General features: G+C 39.3%; 1 protein-coding gene across 1 annotated transcript; it reads right to left on the bottom strand.

Annotated features, from left to right (window-relative positions):
• Nucleotides 1-619: 619 nt before the first annotated feature.
• On the bottom strand, nucleotides 620-23,594 carry gad2 (glutamate decarboxylase 2). The gene is made up of 16 exons (XM_048174979.1): nucleotides 22,898-23,594; nucleotides 22,571-22,633; nucleotides 22,123-22,266; nucleotides 21,369-21,602; nucleotides 20,828-20,918; nucleotides 20,115-20,227; nucleotides 19,559-19,674; nucleotides 18,566-18,645; nucleotides 18,398-18,452; nucleotides 18,159-18,275; nucleotides 15,290-15,354; nucleotides 13,315-13,393; nucleotides 13,002-13,151; nucleotides 11,879-11,986; nucleotides 8,771-8,860; nucleotides 620-3,723 (listed from the first exon to the last, which is right to left on the bottom strand). The coding sequence occupies exons 1-16, from the start codon at nucleotides 22,968-22,970 to the stop codon at nucleotides 3,550-3,552; spliced, it is 1,752 nt and encodes a 583-aa protein (XP_048030936.1). The 5' UTR covers nucleotides 22,971-23,594; the 3' UTR covers nucleotides 620-3,549.
• Between the last annotated feature and the right edge of the window lie 1,070 nt (nucleotides 23,595-24,664).

Here is a 24,664-nt window from a genome sequence, read left to right as displayed (position 1 = left end):
AAGAACTCCACGGCGGATCGGCCGCGGAGGTATCGCGGCTTCCGGAACGTATCCGCGAACGGACCCGTATCGGCGTCCACTTGCTCGCAGTGACGGATCCGCAACGAAGGCGGATCGCAGACCCGCCGTGGCTCTGCGCTGCATCCGCGCTTAAAACCTTACCTCCTCGGCGGGTCCGTTTGGGACCGGCAAATTGATACAACCGTTACAGTAAAGACATGGGTCTGCTCAGGATCCGCTGACTGACAGTAGAATTTACGGCGCCGCCCGGAGGCGGACCTGATCCTCTGGGCGGCGCCAAAACGAATGTGACAGTCACGCGGGTTTGGCGACTTGAATGCGGATCCGCCTAGGAGTCTCCTGCTGTGTGGGTGAGTTTGCACTTAACTATACAGTATTATTATGTAATACTCTTTTTAAAAGTATGCTGTATTTCATTTTCACAAGGGTAGGTGTTTGTTATGTTATTGCTAGGGTGTTCTGAATGGTTGCGAGAGCATTGTTTGATGCTTTTTCTAAGGTATACTGGGAGGACGCTTAGTCAGAAGAGCACACTGTCTTTCAAATAGTTAGCCTATGACTCAAGAGATGAGGTTTATTAAAAAATACAGAGACAGACTTGTTTGGCAGTAACATTTATTAGTGTTTCCCATGAAAGTAAAACACATTTCAAGAGGGTCTGTTATCTGCCTCTCTCTATATAATTTCAACACACTAGGTTTATATCTTCCATCTGAACATCAGTTCTTCAGATAATCACTTTTCTTTCAAGCAATGTTGGGTGAGAAAGAAAAAAATGAATTAACCCGGTCACATGGGTGACCCTGACAACACATGACTTCCTCATTCGACAAACTGATGGACATGTTGGGTAGCCGAGAAACAGTGGGAAAACACTGCTCTTAAAGGTCTGAGAGCTGCTACGGGGCAAAGCAAGAGAGAAAGACACACAGGAAGAAGAAGAAGAGAGAGTGCGATAGAGAAACATTGAGACTTTAAATATGCTTATATAGAGGCATGCCAAGAAACTACACACACTAATATTAAAGCTGCGGAAAACAACCAAAGCGAAAGACAGAGAGAAAGATAAAGATACGGTTGCAAAAGCATACAACTTCTAGCCACATAGAACATGCTTGCTTAGCAGATAAATACGTTGGGTAATGCTAACACAGAGTGAGCAAGCTAGCGACAGTGTACTATATATATTTGAAGCTAAGCTATCCATATTGCCACTAAAACTAACACCAGGTTACACTATTTATATATATATTTGAATATCTGGGATTGTATTTCACAAGCTCGGAAGGCAAGGCGTTCATGCACGTGCAAAGAGAGCAGGTTTGTAGCAGCAGCAGCGGGGAAAGACGGTACGGTGGGCGTTCCAAGACTACCACGGTGAGGATGTCAATGCGTTTGTCATGATTACAAGAGCTTAAAATACACAAACTATGTGACACAGCTTGTCGATCCTGAAAAGGGACAGAAAGAACACTCATATCTCAAAAATTACGAACTTAGCATTCCTTCTGTGCTGAAAAAGCAACTTAAACTAGCCGGTTGTTAGCTGGTTGAAGTTGGACTTCCAGCCTGACCAGGCTGGAAGACCGTCTCAGACCAGATTAGGCTTGGTTCAGGTTTGTTTTTCAGCAGGGTTGACTATAACGTCCTGTAAGGATACAGGTAGTAATGTAGCATTAGCAAATCTACAGAGGATTTCAACTATAAAGCAACTCTCATCCTGAACGGACATCCAAGCTGGGACACATTCAGACAATGCTCAGTTTCTTAAAACATCAAACTATGAACATCCATTGGACAGATCATCATACATATAAGCTAAAGTGCACAAGCTCCTCTTAAGGAGAACTGGACAATACTGGCAATTAATACTAAGGCAATACAGTTACAAACACACAAAAATACAAATCGGCACAGGATGTCAAGTTTATCACTTGGGCACAAATACAACCATCATTGGTTCAGAAATGGCTCTCATAACTACTGAAATGTGCTATAATAATCATTTCAAGTTAGTATGTTAAAATGCAGTGGCTTCAATTGGATTTGGAGCCAGTTCCTTCATACACATATCTTTGCAGTTACACAAGTCGTCATATTCAACACATCTGACACGCGCACACAACCATTTATGATTAAATATTTGTTGAATAGAGAAAATAATATTTTTTACCACACAAATAGACTCTGGCTTATATACAATACAGTAATGTATTCACATAGATATGTACTTGGTCAAGAACATCTTAAAAGTCTATTTACACTATCATAGGGCAGAACCCTATTATGCTTGTGTTATTTTCTTTTTGGAGTTTATATATAATATTAAATTTAGCACTGTTAATACCCTGAAATATCTATAATTCTATATAAGAAAGCTAAATAAGTATATGAACAGGTTGGTAAATTAAGAAATCTATTGCTATTATGTATGTAGGACGTTACTACACGTTTAGACTAAATTCGTTTTGATTTTTTTAAATACAGTATATAATGTGCATGTGCTATTGTTTGTTTTCAGGGGACATTGCTGATAGAATGAATTTTTTACTTTACTTGCTTAAAAGTGAACATCTACCTGGGCAGCACAGAGTTTCCAAGAATAACCGCCATTCAAATGCTGTTTTATTGCACTTTTCCAAGAATAAAGTTTCAGAATTTCCAACTAAAGGAATAAAGAATATAGTTAATTAATTGTACATTTGAAGTGGAATTCTCATTTTAAAATTTGTTGGTTTGTTCTGGGAGGATACATTTATTTTTGTTCTTTTTTTATTATTACAATTTTAGTTTTGTCAACTTTTATAAGCATAGTAGCATATAAAGGACCTTAGTTTTACATTTTAAAGTTACATTTTTTTTGTCAACATAGACATGTTTATATAAAGTAACTGTTCACTATAGATGACGGCAGCCTCGTCAATATTGTTTTCCAGTGCAATCATTATATTTGTGCTTGTTTTTGCACATTAATTAGTGCCAAGTTCTGTCAACTATTAATGAACTTCGTTGTCACACTTAATACTCAATTGCTCAGAACTCTTATGGTTCTGAATCTTGACAAATCAGTAAAACGTAAGTCACATATTGTCTGTGATTGCAAAAGCTTTAGGTATGATGAAATGGTTTTGGATAAATATGTGTCTTTACTATTATAATACAGTCATATATAATATTAATGAAATCTGGCACTTTGAATAACTGGTCAAATAGAAACTTATGACCTGCACTGAATAGAAGCAAATAACTCTTCATATTCTCATTAAACACATGTAAACAAAGAAAGTCATGTCAAAGACACTAAGATAGACAGTAAAAGCAGACGGTAACACTTTTACAGGGCTTTGGACCACGAAGCCCACAACAACGCTACAATACTAAAGTCTAGATATTTTCATTTTGTCATTTTTTTAAATCATACTATCTTTATGTGACTTTGGAGAAGAGGAATCAAAGATTTACCGTTACATTCACAACAAAATTCGATCCATCCAGGGACACAGTAACAGGTTTTGGTGTTGTAAGTTTTTAAAGATCATGTCCCAGTCGCTCAATCTCTTCAATGAGGAAGTCAATGTCTTCAAAGGTAGCAGCTGGGTTGGAGATGACCATACGGAAGAAGTTGACCTTGTCTCCTTGCGGCTGATAGCTCACCATGGTCGTTCCATACTCCATCATTCTGGCTTTGATTACAGGGGCAACCTGTGAGAGAACATTTTATTAGCTTTGGGAATGACAAAATGTTTTGTGCTTCATGTTTTTCACATTTTTTTAAACACACTTTGCCCTTGCAAAACTTGCTGGGTGTGGTAACGTAATCGATTACATTGATTATGCACTGTTTATGTTCATCGATAATCCCCTGTCATGTTTCACACAAAACAAAACTCTAGAGCAGATGCTAATGACTGGCAGCACCATTTAATACGAACCTGCACATTTTCAGGACTCACGTTTGCATTGAGTGACAGTATCAAATATGGCGATGTCCATAACATCAGGAAGATGACAGTGTGTTATTGAATAAATGAGTCCAATCGAGTTCATCCATCAGATATTTTAAACAACCAGCAAGGACTTTAAATGCTTAGTAACCAAGTGCAGAGAGTATGTTTGAGCTACATGCCTCGCATCTCGTACCCACTGCAGCTCCGCTGGACCTGCGAATGAACGCAAATCATTTCTCAGTCTCCGTGAGTAAACTAAACCCATCATGATTATACAGTTACCATTCAGTCATGTTGGAATTGCGTGACTCTCTTCTTTGTGAAGGTACAAGTTTCCTCTGCTGTTACCCAGCCTGCCGCCACTTCTCATAGCAGAGCTGCAGGTCTGGTTAACACTTTGGGACACCTGAGGGTTACAGTGGGAGCTTGTCCACCGGGTCAATCCCCACCGAGCTCCCGCTCCTTTAGCGTGCCATGTGCCGTCGAGCTGCCGAGTGATGCCGTGGGTCCCTCTCGTGGGGGACCCTGTGTGTCATTCAGCGCTCCGGATGAAAATCAGATGTCAATCGCTGCATCAGAGAGTGGGCTATTGTCCTCTGGAGAGAGTGATGAAGCTGAGCTTCCCCCCTTGTTGGTGATTGCTCACGCTGAATCGGATTTAGAGTTGACGACCATGCTTGCCTGGGCCAGCGAAGACATCGGACTCAAGTAGAACCCTCCACCTTGTCCGGAGCTCTTGCGGTTGATGATTGGTTCCTGGGTGCGGAGCACGGTTCACAGCCACATTCCACTCCAGTGCCTTTCTTCCCGGAAGTGAATGAGGAGGTTCAAAAGTCATCGTAGGCACCTATTAATGCCCGAAGCCTCCTCCACTCTCACTGCCGTCGATAGTGGGGCTGCCAAGGGTTAAATGGACATTACAGAGTTGGAGTGTGCAATTGCGCTGCATTTATGCCCGCAAGGTGCTGTCACCTGGTGAAATTACTCCTGACAGCAGCCCTGGCTAATAAGGCTTAGAGTGTGCTGGGCCACCTCTGCTCTGCATGCCATGGCTGTCCTGAGGTCCATCAGGCAAAAGCTCTCATAGAGCTGCACAAGGGTAGTTCTGAGCCTGGGTTGATGCAGGAACTGCGCTCAATAACTGACCTCGCCCTCTGGGTAACAAAAGTCATGGAGCAGGCCCTTAACCAGATGATGTCCAGCTTGGTGGTCCAGGAGCGCCATCTCTGGCTGAACCTGGCTGAGATGAAGTATGTTGAGCCCCCAGAAGGAAGGTGATGCACCCTGTCCAGGATACCACAAAACCCCTGAAGCGCCCATCAAAGCGGCCCTGAGACAGGCAACCCAGAGATGGAGGGAGCTACTTTGAACCAAGAGGTGGTGATTGCACCATTCCTTCCCCTGGAAAAAGGCCAGGTGGAGAATCTTCTGTTTCAGTTTATTTCTGTTCCGTCGCTGGCCCCAGGACCAGTGGTACCCACTTTTTCAATAAAAGAGCATTTTCCTCAGTCTCTGAGCCATACCGGGCATGGTCTGGCAGTGAGCAACACCACGTTTCCGTACTTTCAGCAGCTTGGGCTAATGGCGGACTATTGTCCTCTGGAGAGGATGATGAAGCTGAACTTCCCTCCTAATGGGTGACTGCTCATGCTGAATTGGATTTAGAGTTGACGGCCACTCTTGACTGGGCAGGCCTGGGCATAGGACTCGAGTGGAGCCCTCCACCTTGTCCGGAGCGCTCGCGGTTGGATGACAAAGACGCCCTGTCCTGCATGAGGAGATTGTGGTCCTGCGAAGAATCTCTAGCCAAGATGAACTCAGGGTTTCACAGCTCATACTTCATAGTACCCAAGAAAGGTGGTGGATTACAGCCAATCTTGGATCTGTTTTTTGAATCGGGCCCTACACAAGCTTCCATTCAAGATGCTTACGCAGAAAAGCATCCTTACATGTGGTCACCCCCTGGATTGGTTTGCAGCGATCAACCTGAAGGATGCATATGTCTTGACACACACTGGTTCTTTGGTTTGCTTTTGAGGGTTGGGCATACCAGTACAAGGTCCTCCCCTTTGGACTGTCCCTGTCTTCCTGCATCTTTACCAAAGTCACGGAGGCTGCCCTTACCCCACTGAGGAAGGTGGGTATTCACATCTTGAACTCGACTGCTTATTCAAGCTCACTCTCGAAATCTGTTATGCAAACACAGGGACCTGGTGCTCAGGCATCTCAGCCATCTGAGGCTTTGGATGAACTGGGGAAATAGCAAGCTCACCCCTATGCAGAGCATCTCTTTTCTAGGTATGGAGTTGGACCTGGTCAATATTACGAAGCGTCTCACCAACGAGCATGCACAGTCAGTGCTGAACTGCCTGAATACATTAGGGGGAAAACAGTGGTTCCACTGAAATAATTTCAGAGACTCCTGGGGCATATGGCATGGACCGGACCTCGACTGCAGTGGCATGGCAGTGCTGATCACTCTACGCCAGTTTCAACTATTGTTTTAGGGCAAGCACAGGTTGGTCTGCACGGACAACACTGCGATGGTTGCGTACATCAACAACCAAGGCAGGGTACGCTCATGTCACATCACAACTCACCTCCCCTCTCCTCCTCTGGAGTCAGCAGCAGCTCAAGTCGCTCTTCACCGTTCACATCCTGGGTGAGCTCAATTGTGCAGCCAATACCCTCTCATGACAGCTCACATTCCTGGGAGAATGTAGACTCCACCCCCAGGTGGTCCAGCTGATCTAGAGTCTATTTGGGGATTCACAGGTAGACCTGTTTGCCTTCCAGAGGACCTCCCACTGGCAGTTGTTCTATTCCCTGACCGAATTAACCCTCAAAAGCAAACAGCTGGCCCCAGAACCTATGCAAGTATGTGTTTCCCCTAGTCAGCCTGCTTGCACAGACACTGTGCAAGGTCAGGGAGGATGAGAAGCAGGTCTTGTTGGTCTTGACCTTGTTCTCGGACCTGATGCTCCTCATGACAGCTCACCCCTGGCAGATACCCCTGAGGAAGGACCTGCTTTCTCAAGGATGGGGCACCATATGGCACCAGCATCCAGACCTCTGGAACCACCATGTGTGGCTTCTGGACAGGACGCAAAGGACTTAAGTGGCCTACCACTGGCGGTGGTAGACACTATCACTCAAGCTAGAGCCCCCTCTACTAGTTGCCCTTATGCTTTAAAGTAGAGCCTGTTCCCTGAGTGGTATTCTTCCCAGTGGGAAGACCTCTCTAAGGGACATGTTGATGGAGAAAAACATGAGATGGGAGGGAAAATTATATGTAAATGCTTTTGTGTTCTCTCACAAATGTTTTGCGTTCCCCCTAGTCCCTAGTAACTTTGTTTCTTCGCAAGTGAACACACAACACACACAAGTTTCGTGAAGGAATGCAAAGGTTTTGCAAGTGAATGCAAAGTTTCTCAGGGGAAACACAACATTTTTGAAAGAAAAGGCAAAAACATTGACATATAATTTTTCCTGTTATCTCATATGTTTTTCCATTACCATGTCACTTTAGGGGATCCATACCTTGATAGTACAAATCATAAGAAATTTATTTGTATGCTTTTTACATTTATTTGGATGTACATTTAATGATATACGTTAAATCAATAAGAGAGTCGAAAGAAAATAATTTTCAAGACAAAGTGGAGTCTCTACGTTAAGCACTTCAAGCTAAATTCATTGCAGAATTTTAATATTTTTGACATAACCCTGTCCAGAATTTTTGAGGTATATTAATACAGTGCTTTCTTGTAAGCATACATCTGTTCTTGGCTTAGCTTGAAGCAGAACTGAATTGATTAGAGCAGTAGTTTTGGACAGTATGTGGGACTGTAATCTGAATAAAAGACACGCAGCCACTCATCACCACATAATTACAATCACTTCCCCTCAAATCTGTTGCAGGTTTCCAGCTATTAACAGCAGTGGCCTGTATCCAGCACCTACATAACCTTCCATCTCTATGAAACAAGCCTTGATATACTGGAACCTGTCCAGTTGTGTCTAAAAAACGAACAAAATACTGTTCCTATGGGTACCAAAAGTCTCTAAAAACCAGTTTCTATTATTTGTAACACAATAAGCGTTCTAGTTTCAGGTAGATGAGGAGGGGTTTGTGGGTAGTGTTAGAGACCCTCTTTGTATGAATAGCACGGGCGCCATCTGTTCGGCCTAATTGCTGGTTAGAGATTTGCTGGCATGGAAGTGACTGAAGAGCAGCCAGCCAATGAAAGGACACCTGATGCGCAGCCCCTCCCCCTACAGTGACATCATTGCAGGGATGTAATTTTAGATATTTTTCTGGTTTGAAACATCTAGACATTACAAAAAGACATCACCTTACTGTACATTACCTGCACTTTTTAAAAGTGTACTTAAGTGTGTTAACAAACATAGTCATGAAAATGTATTCTTTAAATACACTACAAGTGCACATTCAATCCAATTAAGCACACATCTTTTTCACAAGGGATGTTTCTCTGGCCAACACAAAATAGAAAAATAGAAAAATCTCAAAAATAGAGAATCTCATATATTGTATAGGCTAACGGAGGATTGTTTGTTCTTTTGCTAAGATAATAGCATGCAGTATTAACCTGATATCTCAATGTTAAATATGTTTTTGGGTTAATTAAATGACCTTGGGGTCTTTTAGAGCCCCCAAACAGAGCCTTAGGGTTAACATTCTTTTTTACTGCAATATATCATCGCTGCAAAAGCAATATGCATCATTTGAAATGTAAGAGTTCAGTTCACATCTATTGATTGAATCGAATTTTTCTCACCTTGTGCAGACGCTTCATTTTCTCCACTTTGTCCTCCAGGTAGCGCACACCCGGTGGAAGGTACCAGAAACACACATTGGTATGCTGAGGCTGCAAGGACACGAGACCACCAGATAGCATCAGCGTACGTTCACGCAACACACACACATACCTATCACTCAATTTAACGTACAACACACGCTTGCATAATAGAGCACTCTGGGGAGTCCATTAAAGATCCGTGACGGAATATTTGATTAGGGGCCGTCTAGGGCCATAATGGGAATTTTTGTCGCTGTCAGTTTGGAAGCAGCCATGTAATCTATTCAATCAAAAGGCTTTGTGTTGAGCGCTTGAGCAGGTAGCTCATAGACAGACACTACAGTCCATTAGAGGCCCTCATCCCCATTGTGGGACTCCAGGGGCCATGCTGGAGAAGAATGCCTCCATGCACCAGTGAAAAGGACTCATTAGCCATTCAGATGGTGGGACACAAAGACAAAACACAGATCGAGTCATACCTCACAGTGCTAGAACCAAAAAGAGCTTGCTAAACATCAGATCGAGAGCTGAAATGTTTTGTTAAATGTCATTCGATCATACTGCAACACCGCAACCTTCCTCGCCTTGCACTGCACTGACTTCAACAAGGGTGTGCTCACTGAGAAGCCTCCAGCCAAATCATTTTGTCACATTGGCACCAGGCACAATTTACATTTAAATGAGCCTCGAACGACTGCTCAGTCATTTCAAGGGTGAAACATTTCATGTTAGCTGAATTAGTGCACACAATCAGCTCTGCATTGGACAAAATTACTTGGAAATACAGGGCTTGCATTTAAATTTAGAGAGGATCATTATTTTTAAAAAAAGGCTGATAAAAAGTGATTTAGAAATACTGTGTTTTGTATCTTTAGCAGATGTGCTATTTCCTGACAATTCAGGATGGTAACACGTTACAAATAAAGTTCTAGTTGTTAACAATCATCAATTCTATGTTAATTTCAACATTTATTAATAAATTATTAATAAAAACAAAGTTGTATCCGTTAATATTATTTAAATGAACCTGAGCTGACAAGAACTAACAATGAACAGTTGTATTTTTATTAACTAAACTTAGCAAAGATTTTTAAAAAATACCATAATAAATGTATTGCTCATTGTTGGTTAATGTAAGTTAATGCATTAACTAATTTTAACTAAAGCAACCTTATTGTAAAGTGTTACCAATTAAATTAAAGGAATTATCAACTGCATTAATTTGAATAACTTTTTAAAAATTCTGAATACATTTAAACAATTAAATAAATCACACTACACAGTTTAGATTCTTTAAAAAGCATAAATAATATTAAAGCAGCATCTATGAATTCATTAGCACATACACACATTACACAGACACTGCCATTTAAAAGGTTGGGGTCAGTAATTTTTTTATTATTATTTTTTTTTTTTTTAATTAATGCTTGTTTTCAGCAAGGACACATTGAATTGATCAAAAATGACTGTCAAGACATTTATATTGTTACACAATATTTCTATTTCAAATAACCACTTAAAGGGTTAGTTCACCCAAAAATGAAAATTCTGTCATTAATTACTCACCCTAATGTCGTTCCAAACCCATAAGACCTTCGTTCATCTTCAGAACACAAAGTTAAAATCCGATGGCTTAGTGAGGCCTGCATTGCCAGCAGGATAATTAACACTTTCAATGCCCAGAAAGCTACTAAAGACATATTTAAAACAGTTCATGTGGTTCAACCTTAATGTTATGAACCAACAAGAATACTTTTTGTGTGGCAAAAAAACAAAAAATCTTTATTCAACAATATCTACAGATGGGCGATTTCAAAACACTGCTTCGAAGCTTTACGAATCTTTTGTTTCGAATCAGTGGCTCGGAGCTTGTATCAAACTGCCAGAGTCACGTGATTTCAGTAAACGAGGCTTCGTTACGCATAAGTGTTTTGAAATTTCAATGGTTCACCACTGGGGGGCGTGACTTTGGCAGTTTGATATATGGTCCGAACCACTGATTCAAAACAAAAGATTTGTAAAGCTTCGAAGCTTCACGAAAGAAGTGTTTTGAAGTCACCTATCTCTAGATATTGTTGAATAAAGTCACTATTTTGTGTTAATTGTCTTGCTGGCAATGCAGGCCTCACTGAGGCAATCGGATTTCATCAAAAATATCTTAATTTGTGTTCCGAAGACAAACAAAGATCTTACGGGTGTGGAACGACATGAGGGTGAGTAATTAATGATAGAATTTTCATTTTTGGGTGAACAAACCCTTTCAATTAGGCATTGTTATATTCATAAAAGAATCCTGAAAAAAATATATACCATGGTATACCATATAATATATACCATATATACCATAAGAAATGTTTCAAGCAGCAAATCAGCATATTAGAATGATTTCTGAAGGATAATGTGACACTGAAGTCTAGAGTAATGATGCTGAAAACTCTGCTTTAACATCAAAGGAATAAATTAAATTTTAAAATATATTCAAATAGAAAACAAACCCCCTAGAGTAAGTCCATGTTGTTAATTAATGTTGTTAATTACAGACCCCAAACTTTCGAATGGTAGTGTGCATCTATATCATGTTGAGTCCCACACAGTCAGATTTTGAACATCAACATAAAGCCTAATCAACACTGCAGCTTGTTTATACAGGAAGAGCCCACCTTACTGAGACGGGTGGGTTGTATTGTATTGGATTATATCACAATAATGAAATGCCACCGAAAATGAATTCAAATTGTGGTGTGGTAGCCTCACTGTAAAAATAACAGAAAACGTCTCTCCATTATTGTGGCTTTATTGTGATATTATTATTATTAGCATTATTGTGTGTAATATGCTGGGGGCGTCAGTGCACAGACTATGTGTGGTCCATTAATATCCTATTCTGTTTGCTCAAACCAAACAACAGCAGAGAATTTCTGTCAGCAGAAATGGCCTGTTGTTTTTTAGTTTACTATTTTGCCTAATTCCTTTTTTGAGTAAGGAGATTTTCTCTTTGCTCTATTCTTGAATTCTACTGAATAAAAATCATTGATGACAGGATGCAAGAGTAAGCCAAAAGAATCAAACACATCCAATAAGACTTACCTTTCCATCAAACACCATATCATATCCTTCCCTGTCCTTGATCTTGTTGTAGAGATATTCTGAAAGCTCCAGACATTTGTCAATCTGAGCCTCAAAACCAATAGTGCCCTTCAGAGAAAAAGAGAGAGGACAAACATTGTGACAACATAATACCTCACTATACAACCAATCAATTTGGATGACCTTGTAGCAAAACTACAGTCCCAAGTGTCTTTAGAGGTCATTTAAGGCAGGGCAACTGTGATGCTGACTTGTCTTAGCGCCAACTTATTCTTGTCTTAAAATGTTAAATAGTTTAAAGTTAGGTTAACCTAACGCCCGGGACACACCAAGCCGACATCAAAGAACTAGCGGTGATGAAAGCTGACTGTGTTGTCGCCTCTCGTTAACTGCGTCTCGGCCAAAAAACTGCACTTAAACACACCAAAAGGACTAAAGGCGACTGTCAACTAGCATGTGAGTTCTGCGCCTGTGTGTAAGTATATCGGTCTATTTCAGCAGGAATCAATAGTCTATTTTCATCATTCAAAAAGGGAAACCGAAACTAGGACTGCAGATAAACAAACCGTAAACAAAGCAGCGCTTGCTTACCATTTTGAATATCAATCACACTGATCAATTTCTTCATTCCAGTCGATTCATTTTTTCATGAAAATTTGTGCATTCGAATGCTCAGGTAAGATGATGTAAAATAATTACAGCCTTCTGTCTGCACCATCTTGACTTTCATCGTTTTCGCTTTTTAGCAAAGCTGAACAGCCAATCAGAGTTTTCTCTCTCACCGACAGCCCAAAGGCGATTTAACATTGCTGAATCGACCCAAAAACCCCTAACAGCGTCTGACTAGAGCCAACGGTGTGGAACACACCGAAAAAACTAAGCCGGCCAACGCTCAAAAAAGGCCTGACATTGCCCGATGTCCGACCATCAGCTTGGTGTGTTCTGGCCTTAAGATGGATGGATGGATGGATGGATGGATGGATGCATTTCATCAAAAATATCTTAATTTGTTTTCCAAAGATGAACGAATGTCTTATGGGTGTGGAATGACATGAGGGTGAGTAAGTAATTAAAAATTCATTTTTGGGGTGAATTAACTCTTTAAACATAAAGCTGTCAATACCTTAGCTCTCCACATTAGCCATAGTTTGAAGATGTCAACATGGCGGCCGCACTGCAGGGCCTTGTCCCCTGTGTCGTAGGACAGATCATAGTGCTTGTCCTGCTGGAACAGATAACAGGCCTGCATCTGATTGCAGCTCTGCATCAGTCCCTGGATCAGATAACAAGAAGAGGATGGAAACAAATTACACAAAATAATAAATTTTTTGTTGCAATGACATTCATATGACTACTGTGCATGTTTGAATACTTTTTGGGGCCTTTGTAATAATATGTTAAGTTTGGGTTTTGATGGAGAAAACAAAGAGTCTCACCTCCTCTCGAACCAGCAGAGCAGAGCACTGCAATGGCACAGCCATCATTTTATGAGGGTTCCAGGTCATAGAATTAGCCCTAAAATTGTATAAAAATAATTAAAATACCACATCATTGTGCATGAAATGAATAAATAGCTACATAATAATTTATTTTGATTCAGACAACATTTCTCCCTGAGGCACTGTGCTGTGCAGTGAAATGTCAAGTCAATAGAAAAATGATCAATTCCAATAATTTCATGGGGGAAACTTTTCAAACAGAAGTTTGTGGATTTCTCAATCGTATTTCAGTCATGACAACTCTTGGAATTAAGCATTTATTGATGAGAATAAAATGTAAGGGTTGTCACGGCGGACTAGATATCTTACGCAGCTGCTGCTACTGACAAGTACGAAGACTTGATCTGTTAAACATGCTCAGACATAAAGATTTAAGAAACATGCAGCTGCAAAAGGTAAAGTAAGAGTAACCCTCATAGCAAATCTAGACAGGTGGTGCTGGGGAGGAGGAGGGCTAAAATTAAGAATTCTCATAGCTTACACAGAGACTGTGCACCAGCTAGTATAGTTGGGATAATAAAGAGTTGTATAGACTAAAGGCCTGTTCACACCAAGAACGATAACTATAAAGTAGGGCTGGGACGATACAATAATTCTCGATCGATACAATGAATCTGGATCGATCCTGATATTTTCTTTCTCAAATCGATTCTGAGCTTAGGTTTAACAGCAGATGGCGCTCTAGGCTAGTTTTTAACCACACTCTCAAACGCTCAAGAAGAGGACTGCGGGACAGCACTCGTGCGTTCGTAATGTCATGTAAGTGGTTAAATATACTTGTACCTCGGCTCTGAGTGCTTTTATGATGCAAGATTTGTAATTCGCTTTAACCTTTTTGAACTTTATGAATGATTATTTTAGGTTTAAGTGGTGTGTGTAAAGGAACTGGAAGCAGGCAGTGTACATGTGTTTCTAAAGCATGTATAGTAGTGCCATCTGCTGTTTAAAAACTAAGCTCAGAATTGATTCTAGAGAGAATCGTGATACATCGGAAAATATCAAAATCGCTCCAGATTCTTTGTATTGCAAATCGAGAATCAATGTATTGTCCCAGCCCTACTATAAAGATAACAATAAAGTTATAGTTCTAAAAATCATTCTAAATATTAAAGAATAGCAGAGTTCACACCACGACTACAACGATAACGATATAGAGAAATTATATCGTTGGGATCACTTTCAGAATGTTTATTTTTTTCCAGCTGTTGAATGATAAAACACTGTTGGCCAATCATAATCCATTCTAATTTTAAGGGCTTGAGCATTTAAAATAGCAGACGACATTGCGGAGAAGTTAATCACAGAGGTCCAGAAAAAGCCACCACTGCTTGACAAGTCAAACCCCCTTTTCAAGGATACTTTAAAGAAAATGTATATATGGAAAACAATCATACCATTGGAATAAATGGTGAGAAGTATTAACGATGAGATCATTATGCCAGGCTAGCAAACAGTGTAACATAAAATTACCTCAGGTATCCAACGCTAGTTTCAGACAACATTGTCTTGCTTCTTTTGAAGATGTCGTTATTAATCCACTATATTGACTTTGTCAGCTAAATTCACTGTTAGATTAGATCTGTCACACTAGCTATTCACTCAAAACGTAGCATGCCGAGGACATCTTCTGGTTAGAAATGTGTAAACGCAAGAACAGCAAAAACATGTTGAACACACTTGTAACCGCAGCATGTGAGCTTAGAAAAAACGGACCATTATTGTTTATTGGTGTGGGCGCATATATAGTTATCATTATAGTTATCTTTATAGTTATCATTCTTGGTGTGAATGGGCCTTAAGAAATGTTACCAATAGGCCATGGCACCAGTGTTGAGAGAACCAATAAGCCAACAGATAGATTTTCATTACTGAACTAGACATTTGGTCGATGAGAAATGCAGATTGTACTGACCTCTCGACTCCATTCAGCTTCCACCGGTGTTTCCGGGACATTAGCAAACTTCCGCCCCATGCTCCCTGTATGAGCACAGAGGCAACAGTCATTTTAAAGGCATTCTATTATGTGTTAATAGAAACATGTTTGTATTTCTCATTTTAAAAAAAGGGGAAGGAAGGTTTATTCTTGATATACTAATACAGATATGAGAGAGGCTGCTCACTGCAATCAATAGGTGGAGCTTGCCATCCAGACCCCCCCTCGGTGGAGCTATAAGGTCCAATCACCCTAACCCTAATCTTAATCCTATAGCCCTAATTTTCTAAGCTCCACCCCTTAGAACCATAGAGGTGGATCTGGACTAGGTCAAGCTCCACCCATTTTACCTAATTGGCTCTGCAATGAGCACCACTTGAGATATGACCGAAAGCATGATACTCGTCTTTATTATTATATTTCTAAAGGCAGATATTATATTTCTTTTTTCATTAATATATTCAGATACATCATATTTACAGCCCATTTGAGACCACAGAGGACTGGGATATTGGTCTCATCTGTACTACATGACTAGCTGCTGCCTTTAGGTTGATGAATGAGGCTGAGTACATCCAAACGCAATGCATGAATTTGAGCTCCGGCATGCCTCCACAATATGTCTGGGTTATTGTGGAAATGCCAGAGGCTACAGCATCACAGGAAAAAAATGAGTAAAATTGAGGAATAAGGTATTGCATTAATCTTATCAGCCCCATGAGAATGAATACACACATGTACACACTCACACAGACTGATTGAAGGTAATTCCTCTAATAGGAAACATTTAGTTGAAGCTACACTTCTAAAGGAGGTCATTTATTACATGCCTGCTAAATTCACTCTGTGCCAAATTTCAAACACAGCTGGTTCAACAGTAACAAATCATGAGATTTTTACATTTTCCGTAAAAGAAGAAAAAAAAAGTGTCACAAGCAAAAAACTTCTGGGTGGCACTTGGTGTTCGGGGTGGTTTTTAGAGCATTGGTGGTCGCTAGAGTGTTCTTATTGGTTACTAGAGAATTGCCCTGCAGTTGCTAAAGTGTTCTCAGTGGTTCGTAGGTGGTTGATAGGGCATTGCAATGCATTTGCTAAGGAGTTCTAGTACATTGCTATTCAGGTGCTAGGGTGCAGTTGTTCTAGGTGGGTACTAGATGTTATGAGTGGTTTTTAGCTTGTTTCTATGCAATTTCAAGGATATTTTAGTGGTAGGTAGGTGGTTGCTAATGTATTCTGACTGGTTGCTAAGTCATCACTTTGTGGTTGCTAGGCTGTTGTATTTAGATTCACATGTTTTATTGTCCACTAGGTGAAAATTAGAAGTTTGATTGCTTACAAAAGTAACAACACACCTTTTCTCAACAGTATAGGAGATGTCCTACACAGAAGTTCAATTATTAGGGTTAGGGCCATGTTCAAATCCCTGACTTTACATATAAGCAATATATACACTACTGTGCAAAAGTCTTAGGCATTCATAAAGCCTAAGCTTTACGAATCTTTTGTTTCAAATCAGTGGTTCAGGGCGCTTATCAAATGTGAAATATTGAAATTGCGAAACACCTATGACGTAACGAAGCCGCGTTTACTGAAATCAGGTGACTTTGGAGCTCTGAACCACTGATTCGAAACAAAAGATGCGTAAAGCTTCAAAGCATTGTTTTGAAATCAGCCATTACTAGATATTGACGAAAAGTCGTTATTTTGTTTTTTTGGAGCACAAAAAGTATTCTCGTTGCTCTATAATATTAAGGTTGAACCACTGTAGTCACTGTAGAACTGTTTTAAATATGTTTTCAGTAACTTTTTGGACATCTGAAAGTGTTAATTATCTTGCTGTCAATAGAGGCCTCACTGAGCCATCGGATTTAATCAAAAATATATTAATTTGTGTTCTGAAAATGAACGAAGGTCTTACGGGTGTGGAACGACATGAAGGTGAGTAATTAATGACTGAATTTTCATTTTTGGGTGAACTAACCCATTAATTGTAATAATCCAGTGAGATTTTTGAATACAAAAGGAGTCTGACAACAGCTGGTGCTCCACACGGAGATCTGATCTCACCATCTTCGAATCTGTCTGTGATTACATGAAGAAACAGATGAAACTGAGACAAACTAAATCCAGGAGAACTGTGGCCATGTCTCTAAGACCGATGGGCAAAGATACAGTACTGTGAAGAGTTTTAGGCACTTGTGTAAAAATGCTGTAAAGTGAGGATGCTTTCAAAAATACTGTCATATATAGATTTTATTTATCAGTTAACTTCTATTAACTAAATCAAATCAATATTTGGTGTGACCACCCTTTGTGTTTTAAATAGCTTTTGTCTTTGGGCATCATTTTTCAGGTAGCTTTGCAGGAAGGTTTCTTCAAGCATTTTGGAGACACAGCCAGAGTTCTTCTGGATTTAGTTTGTCTCAGTTTCATCTGTTTCTTCATGTAATCACATGATGGTGAGATCAGATCTCTGTATGGAGAACCAGCTGTTGTCAGACTCCTTGTGAATTCAAAAATGACACTGGATCATTAAAATTAATGGCAAAATGGAAATTTTATTTCCTACTGACACACTACAGCAAAAGATATAAATAACTGGCTTAAAACCTTTTTTCGGGCGTGAAAATACTGAGACATTTGCACAGTACTGTATTTATAGAGCTCATCAGCACTCAATAGCCCTATGTTACAGGCAGTAATGCAGAACAATCGAGAAGGTCCTCAGTTCTGCATCCAGAGAATTATACTTAGGCTGTGCCAACACTGAGATCACTCTTGGATCACCGTCCACTGAGGTGAAACGTTCAGGAAGTTCATGTAAGTTCAGGGAAGCAGATCTACTCACATCCACATGCATCCAGATATCATGCTTCTTACAGATGTCCGCTATAGCGATCAAAGGATCAAAGGCACCATAAACCGTAGTGCCGGCCGTGGCGCTGACAAAGAACGGCACGTATCCCTGTGAGAAAGAAATCAGCGGGTTATTCGAGGGCCCATTTTGCCACAGAACCAGACAGATTATTCAAACAGACCCAGGAGAGACACATGAGACGATCACGGAGATACGGTCATTGAAATTACCTTCTGCTTGGCTTCAATGATCCTCCTCTCAAGGTCGGAAGGAATCATCTTACCCCTGGCAGAAATGAGAGCAGTAAAGCTGAAGTCATATGGTTTAGTGTTTATAACGTTAAGAAGTACATTTCTCAGTCGTGAAATAATGCGTCAATGGTGACAATCCAGACTAACCTTTCATCGGCTTTAATACAGATGACACTTTCTGTACCGATTCCAAGTGCGGCTGCTCCTTTCTTAATTGAAAAATGGCTCTGAAAGGTATAATGATAGAATAATAATAGAAACTGCTCTCAGAATATAGTGTCGTCATATGCTGGAATTAATAATAATAAATCTGTTACAAACATATATTAAAATGTTGTGCAATTAAATAATTGTTGTTATTTTTGGAAATATTTCACAAAGTTGACATGAGATGTATGCTGTCTTCAAAGAATAAAATCTATTATTTTTTCTTGGCTGGGCACCAAATAAAACACATTTTGTCTCTAATCATAAAATGTAATTTTTTAGCTCTATTAGTGAAAAAAAGGAAAAAAAAAACACCAAATGCGAGATGTGTGTGTGTGGTGGGTGACCTTCTTCAAAACCTGATTTGCTTCTATATATATATAAAATGTATTTATTTATTTTTGCCATTTTGGATTACTGTGGTCTATGCACCTACACTCTTAAAAATAAAGGTTCTTTGTTGATATATATGGTTCCAAACCTTTCTATTCTACAAGTGTTTTTTTATTGTGGAAAAAGGTTATTTCAACTATTAAAATGTTTTACACATTAAAAAATGGTTCTTTTAAGAACTGTTCACTGAAAGGTCCTTTGGGAACCAAAAAAATGGTTCTATGGTATTGCAGTAAAAAACACCTTTTTGAATCTTTATTTTTAAGATGTTGTGGTGATTTTTCAGTAAGTTTTATTGTTAATTAGAAAATTATCAAAATGGGGACAGAAATACAGTTTAGTGCATAGCATAATATATGTTGTATTACACAAATCATATAATAATGGTCATGAAACATGTTACATTAAAATAAAAAAGGTTAATATTTTGACACCGATGATTGAGTCATGTGCTGTTTAGGAGAAATATCTTCACTAGAGGTTGTTGTTAATTATTAAATTTAAAAGGATAGGTAAAAAGAGATAAATAAAAGGACGTACATGTTCAGATGTGAAGGCCACCAGTCTAGGTACGGATGACATTCCTTTCTCCTTCACCTCAGGGAACATTTTATAGCGAGCCAGTAGCATGGCATACATGTTGGAAATGGCGCCACCTAGAGAACAATAAAGCAATCCTTCCATTCCATCACTCAGGTAAAGCTTTACTGAAGTCCTGAATGTCATATACTGTGGTCTAATTCTCCAGAACACATCCCAGTTGTGATTTGCTTATCAGTACCTAAAATCTTATTCACTCAGAAGGGTTTTTTTTGCAAAGTGGGACAGAGAACAGCAGTGCAGAAATTACAAAGAATTGCATCAGTTTCACCTCTAATCATTTCATTTTCTTAATTGATATGGTTGAAGTCACACATTCATCGTTATCGTTAGCTCAAATAACTGAGATTCTTCTTTTCAAGATCCTCAAAGAGTAATGCAGTCATCCTGCCCTAACAACTTCAGACTTTCAGCCAATTCAAGTGCTTGCGCTCATGTCGTAACAGAAGCACACTGTGCAGAATTCGGCAGGTCACGCAGATTGACAGCTGCTTACCCGGGGAGAATATTCCATCACCGCGGCCATCCTGCCAGCCAATGATCTCCCTCATCTTCTTCAGCGTGACGTACTCCAACAACACGAAGACTGGAGCCACCTCATAGGTGAACCTGTTTGCACAGAGATCACATGACCCAGTTACACAAGCCAGAAAAAAATGTCACGACTAGCAAACATCACGACAACCTGTTTCGCAACTGATGTTTTGCAACAGTGCAGGTTTTACAGCAGCATGTTGTTGCAGCTTAAAACAATGGTGGACATGAAATTTTACAGTATTTTGATTTTTAAAATAAATTCTTTTAAATAATACATTTGATTTCTGATATAACCAATTAAACAAACTGAAAAAAGCTGTTTTCCCACAAACACTGTTATTACATTGTTGTTACACCGTTATTACATTGTTATTACATTGTTAAATTAAAGCTGATTCCCAACAACAACAAAAAAATTATTAGCCTGAATCTAATTTGAATTTCCATCTCATTTTCTCTCTGTGAATGAATCTAAGCACAAGATGAGGAAGGGGAGGTTATATTTTCTAGTCTGAATTCATTAGTGCCTTTCATTTTATTCCTTTCAATTGATATCTATTAGGTTAAGCCAGCCACCACAAAGACCAGGTCAGAATAATGCTTTTGAAGACAGAGAAAACGGAAATGATCTCAACCTGCTTTGTATTTTAATGGAAGGAGACACACACTCACATATTGGTGTTGGCAGTGGACGTTAGCCAATCCGCAGCCAAGCCAACCACGTCTAACCCAGTGGAGAGCTGATTGAAATACCTGGGGTGTGCTGAAGACAGAGGGAAAATACAAAAACAATGAATTTAACGTGTAAAGATATTTATGCCCCACTAATCGTCCACTATTAATAGTCACTTGCGGCTTGATGTAAAAGCTCAAATGAATTTCAGACCGGCGCATACAGCAGAAATCAATCTTTCTGATCATTCATATTCCCAAAACGAAAATCACTTTTCAAAACAATGGCTCTTATTTAAAATGCCACCAGAGAAAATAAAATCGTCCCTAGACGCATTCATTTAATATCACGTCATGTCCTGATCTGATTCGATTCGCCTTCAGGCAAAAATTGATGCGGTCTAAAAAAAAAATCTGTTTTACAAGCGAGGCAAACAATAGCAGAATTTATGTAATGTAAGATGATATAAGGAACATAAAAAAAGAATATAAATTTTAGTATGAACCCTTGTATATATTGTTTACAATTTAAAACACTTACCGGTTTTGATGGCGTATTTTAGCGTAGCGCGACAGCTGATCAGAATATCATCTAAAGTCTCGGGTTCGTCCGAAAGCTCCCAATTATTCCTTTGGAGCAATTCATTTGGATAGTGAAAATCAATCACTTTCGTTGATCTGTCAAAAGATTCCACTATATAAGCCAGCAATATATCAACAACCTCCTGCAGAAAATTCATAGTCTTCGCGTCCCCGTCCAATGCAGGTAAAAGATCTGTAACAAAATATAGAATATGATTGCATTAAAATAACAGATGATGGAGTTTAGTGCAAACAGCAAGAATGAGATAGCTTAATTTAACCTTGAATAAAAAAGAAAGGACAACATCTCCATTCATTGATAGCTCTTTTATCCAATCATTTACACTACAATGCACAGACAGGATTTTATTTTATTTGTTCCTTCTTTTTTTATATAATTGTTTTTATTCACAATTATGACATTTTCAAAAAAAAAAAAAAAAAAATGTTTTGGAAATGACATTTCAAAATAAGTAGCCTGTTAAACAAACTACGAGCAAAATCAAGAAACAGATAACCAAAAATATATATTAAAAACGAGTTTTAACGAAAACGCCGCTTGGATGAAGCACAAACAAAACAACTGACACCATTTAGAAATCGAATAAAACCACGTAATATAACCAATATAACCACGTAACATGTCTAGGCAATTTGTCCTTTTTTCAGGTTGATCTGTGCTCCAGATAGTGATGTGATATGAGGTGATTTACCTGTTGAATAGAGATCAGAGAAACACGCGGTGGCTTTGGAGCAGTTACAGGGTTTATTACAGCCGCAGCTCTCGGCTGAAGGCTCATCTTCAGCTTTAACCGGGGCTTGAGCTGCTTTCTCAGCCTCCCCGACATTTAACAGAGCTACAGAAGAAATTATTACTCTATTAACTGAACAAAAAACAACATCTCAAATTGTAGGAAAGGGTTACTTTTTAAACTGCACCTAATTCGTGTAGGAGTTTTCAGAGTCTAGACTCTAAAAACGAAAATATGCTTTTTAAAAATGATTTTAAACAGTTTAACCATATATAAAATGCCGTTTTCTGCATTCGGATCTTGTTCTAATCTGGCGCTGATCTAATCATAGCCATATTATATTTTAGGAATATAGGTGAGGCACAAATAAAGATCTTAAATATAGACTTGATGTTAAAAATAAACGTACCACATAATTTAGAGCCGATGCCTCCGCTGAATTTCTGGGCCGCCGCCTGACACCATGCTCTGGCTGAAACGATCAAGCGCGTGTGATTTTAACAGCATACCCGTCATAAAACTTCCATTAAGAACATCAATAATCCATGGCAGGGAATTAGTCTTAAAATACCGAAATAAATTCGGTTGTTTATCATACGACACACTTGACATTACATTTCGAGGTTTAAATTAACCTTGAGCATTCAAGACACAATAAATGTCGCATTTCTTTGTCTCATAGCCACTAATATATAAAACACAATTTCAGGTTTCCTTTTGACGCCATGCCACTTACGGGTGTTCGGGCTTTGACTGCCGTTTCCAGCCGCGTTTTCAGCACCTAAAAACCAAAACCCGTGTGATGCCATCGCGAATAGAGCGGATCAGAGCAGCGACAGAGAGACGCGAGCAGCGGCCATCCAGACGCGCGTCACGGGGGAACGGGAGCTGTCCGCAGCCGTGGTGCTGAATCCTGCCCAATGCGCCGAAAATCCAGCTGCGTGCGCGATGTATTCACAATCACACCTGTCCAAACGCTTCGAATCAAGTGCCTTAATTTCTAAGGTGCTCATAAAAAGATGTTCAAACCTCTCTGATGGAGAACAGCCGAGACAGAGTGTCTTTATTCAATTGGTGCGCCGTGCGCAATGATTTGGAGCAGCCGGAGACCGTCACTGAACTCATGGAGAAACACTGGCACTGATGGAGACACAGGCATCCACTGGCTCTCATTCTCTTTCACATATAGCTCAGCTGCAAATGCAAGTTGAGGATTCACAGTACATTTCTAAAAGCAATCCGTTGCGCGGGCTCTCCAACATGCAAACTTGCAACTTTAGCGGTAATAAAAGCTTCTTGTGGCGTAAAAATAATCCGCCTCACGTCACCAGAGAAATTCCGACGCGATTCGGCTCATGACGAACTATTTTGCGTCGCTAATCGTGACCACACAAACTAGTTTATGCGCCTCCTGGCGCACCACCCGCATCTGTGCTTTTATTTTTTTTAGATTCTGTAATTGCTTTACTCTAGCAGTGAACAGACTTCATCAGAAGCAGGAGGAGCAGCCTGGCTGCTTCATGGACCATGACATTCAGATCTGTGGTCCATATCCCTGCCCCCATCATCAAACCATTTCGTATTAATGTGAAAATTGGAGACCCAGTTTCAGACATGATTGGGATAACCTAGAATTAATCAAAACATTACAATGAATTTATTTATTCTCAATGCCAGTGTGTGTTGTTTGCGGTGATCGTGCGCCATGGCACACATGCTATTTATTTCTGCATGTGTAGAATAAAACGAAACCCTATATAATGTAGAAATGACGTGAAATACAAATATGCAGAAAATAACAGCTTAAGCTGGTTATGGTTGGTGTGTAGACCTTGTTTAATCGAGAAAAATACATAGAAAAGCACGTCAAGAGAGTTACATCGTGGAAATGTTTTGTTCAATGTATGTCATGAAGATACTAAAATGAGCATCACAGTGAAAAAAAAAAAAAAAATTGATCAATTATTAAATATAACTGGAATTCATTATGTATTTATTTCTGGAACCTGCTTTCCACTGTAACTGTTACATGAATTCCAGAACCCTTTAATACAAATAATGTGTTTCATATGAACTAAGATTAGGCTAAGAAACAATGACACATGCTGTAGATGGGAAGGGCATAAGAAAATGAAACTGATTCAATAATTACATTTCTCTGTAGCTTTTAACATCAACCATTATGTACACTATTGTATGAATTTTATCATTTAATTTGACTAATTACAGAATTAAATAATAAGAAAATCATATTTACAAATAAGTGACATTTCAAGAATACAAATATATTCGTATGTATGCATTATATGAACAAGATACAAGTGCATACTGTACAGTATGTGCACCTGGGAAATTATAAATATAATCCATATTTTTATGTCCTGTTAATATTTATGCAGAAATGATGCAGCAAGTCTGACTCACTAAATCAAAGCATCCAGGATCCATTAGAGACATTCATTCAAATATAACCCCTAATTAGTGGAAATATATAGGTCAATTT

This window comes from Megalobrama amblycephala, linkage group LG22 (genome assembly GCF_018812025.1).
Source record: "Megalobrama amblycephala isolate DHTTF-2021 linkage group LG22, ASM1881202v1, whole genome shotgun sequence".
Lineage (NCBI taxonomy): Eukaryota > Metazoa > Chordata > Actinopteri > Cypriniformes > Xenocyprididae > Megalobrama > Megalobrama amblycephala.
Note: the sequence above shows the minus strand (reverse complement) of the source record. Positions and strands in the feature narration are given on the sequence as shown.

What these genes read in the sequence shown, in the direction of transcription:
- gad2 (XM_048174979.1), bottom strand. Translation starts at nt 22,970, where the DNA reads ATGGCATCACACGGGTTTTGGTTTTTAGGTGCTGAAAACGCGGCTGGA. An exon ending in TGATGGAATATTCTCCCCGG is followed by an intron (nt 19,675 to 20,114) that starts GTAAGCAGCTGT and finishes ATTGTTCTCTAG; the next exon opens with GTGGCGCCATTTCCAACATG. An exon ending in AAATGAAGCGTCTGCACAAG is followed by an intron (nt 3,724 to 8,770) that starts GTGAGAAAAATT and finishes GTTCTCTCACAG; the next exon opens with GTTGCCCCTGTAATCAAAGC.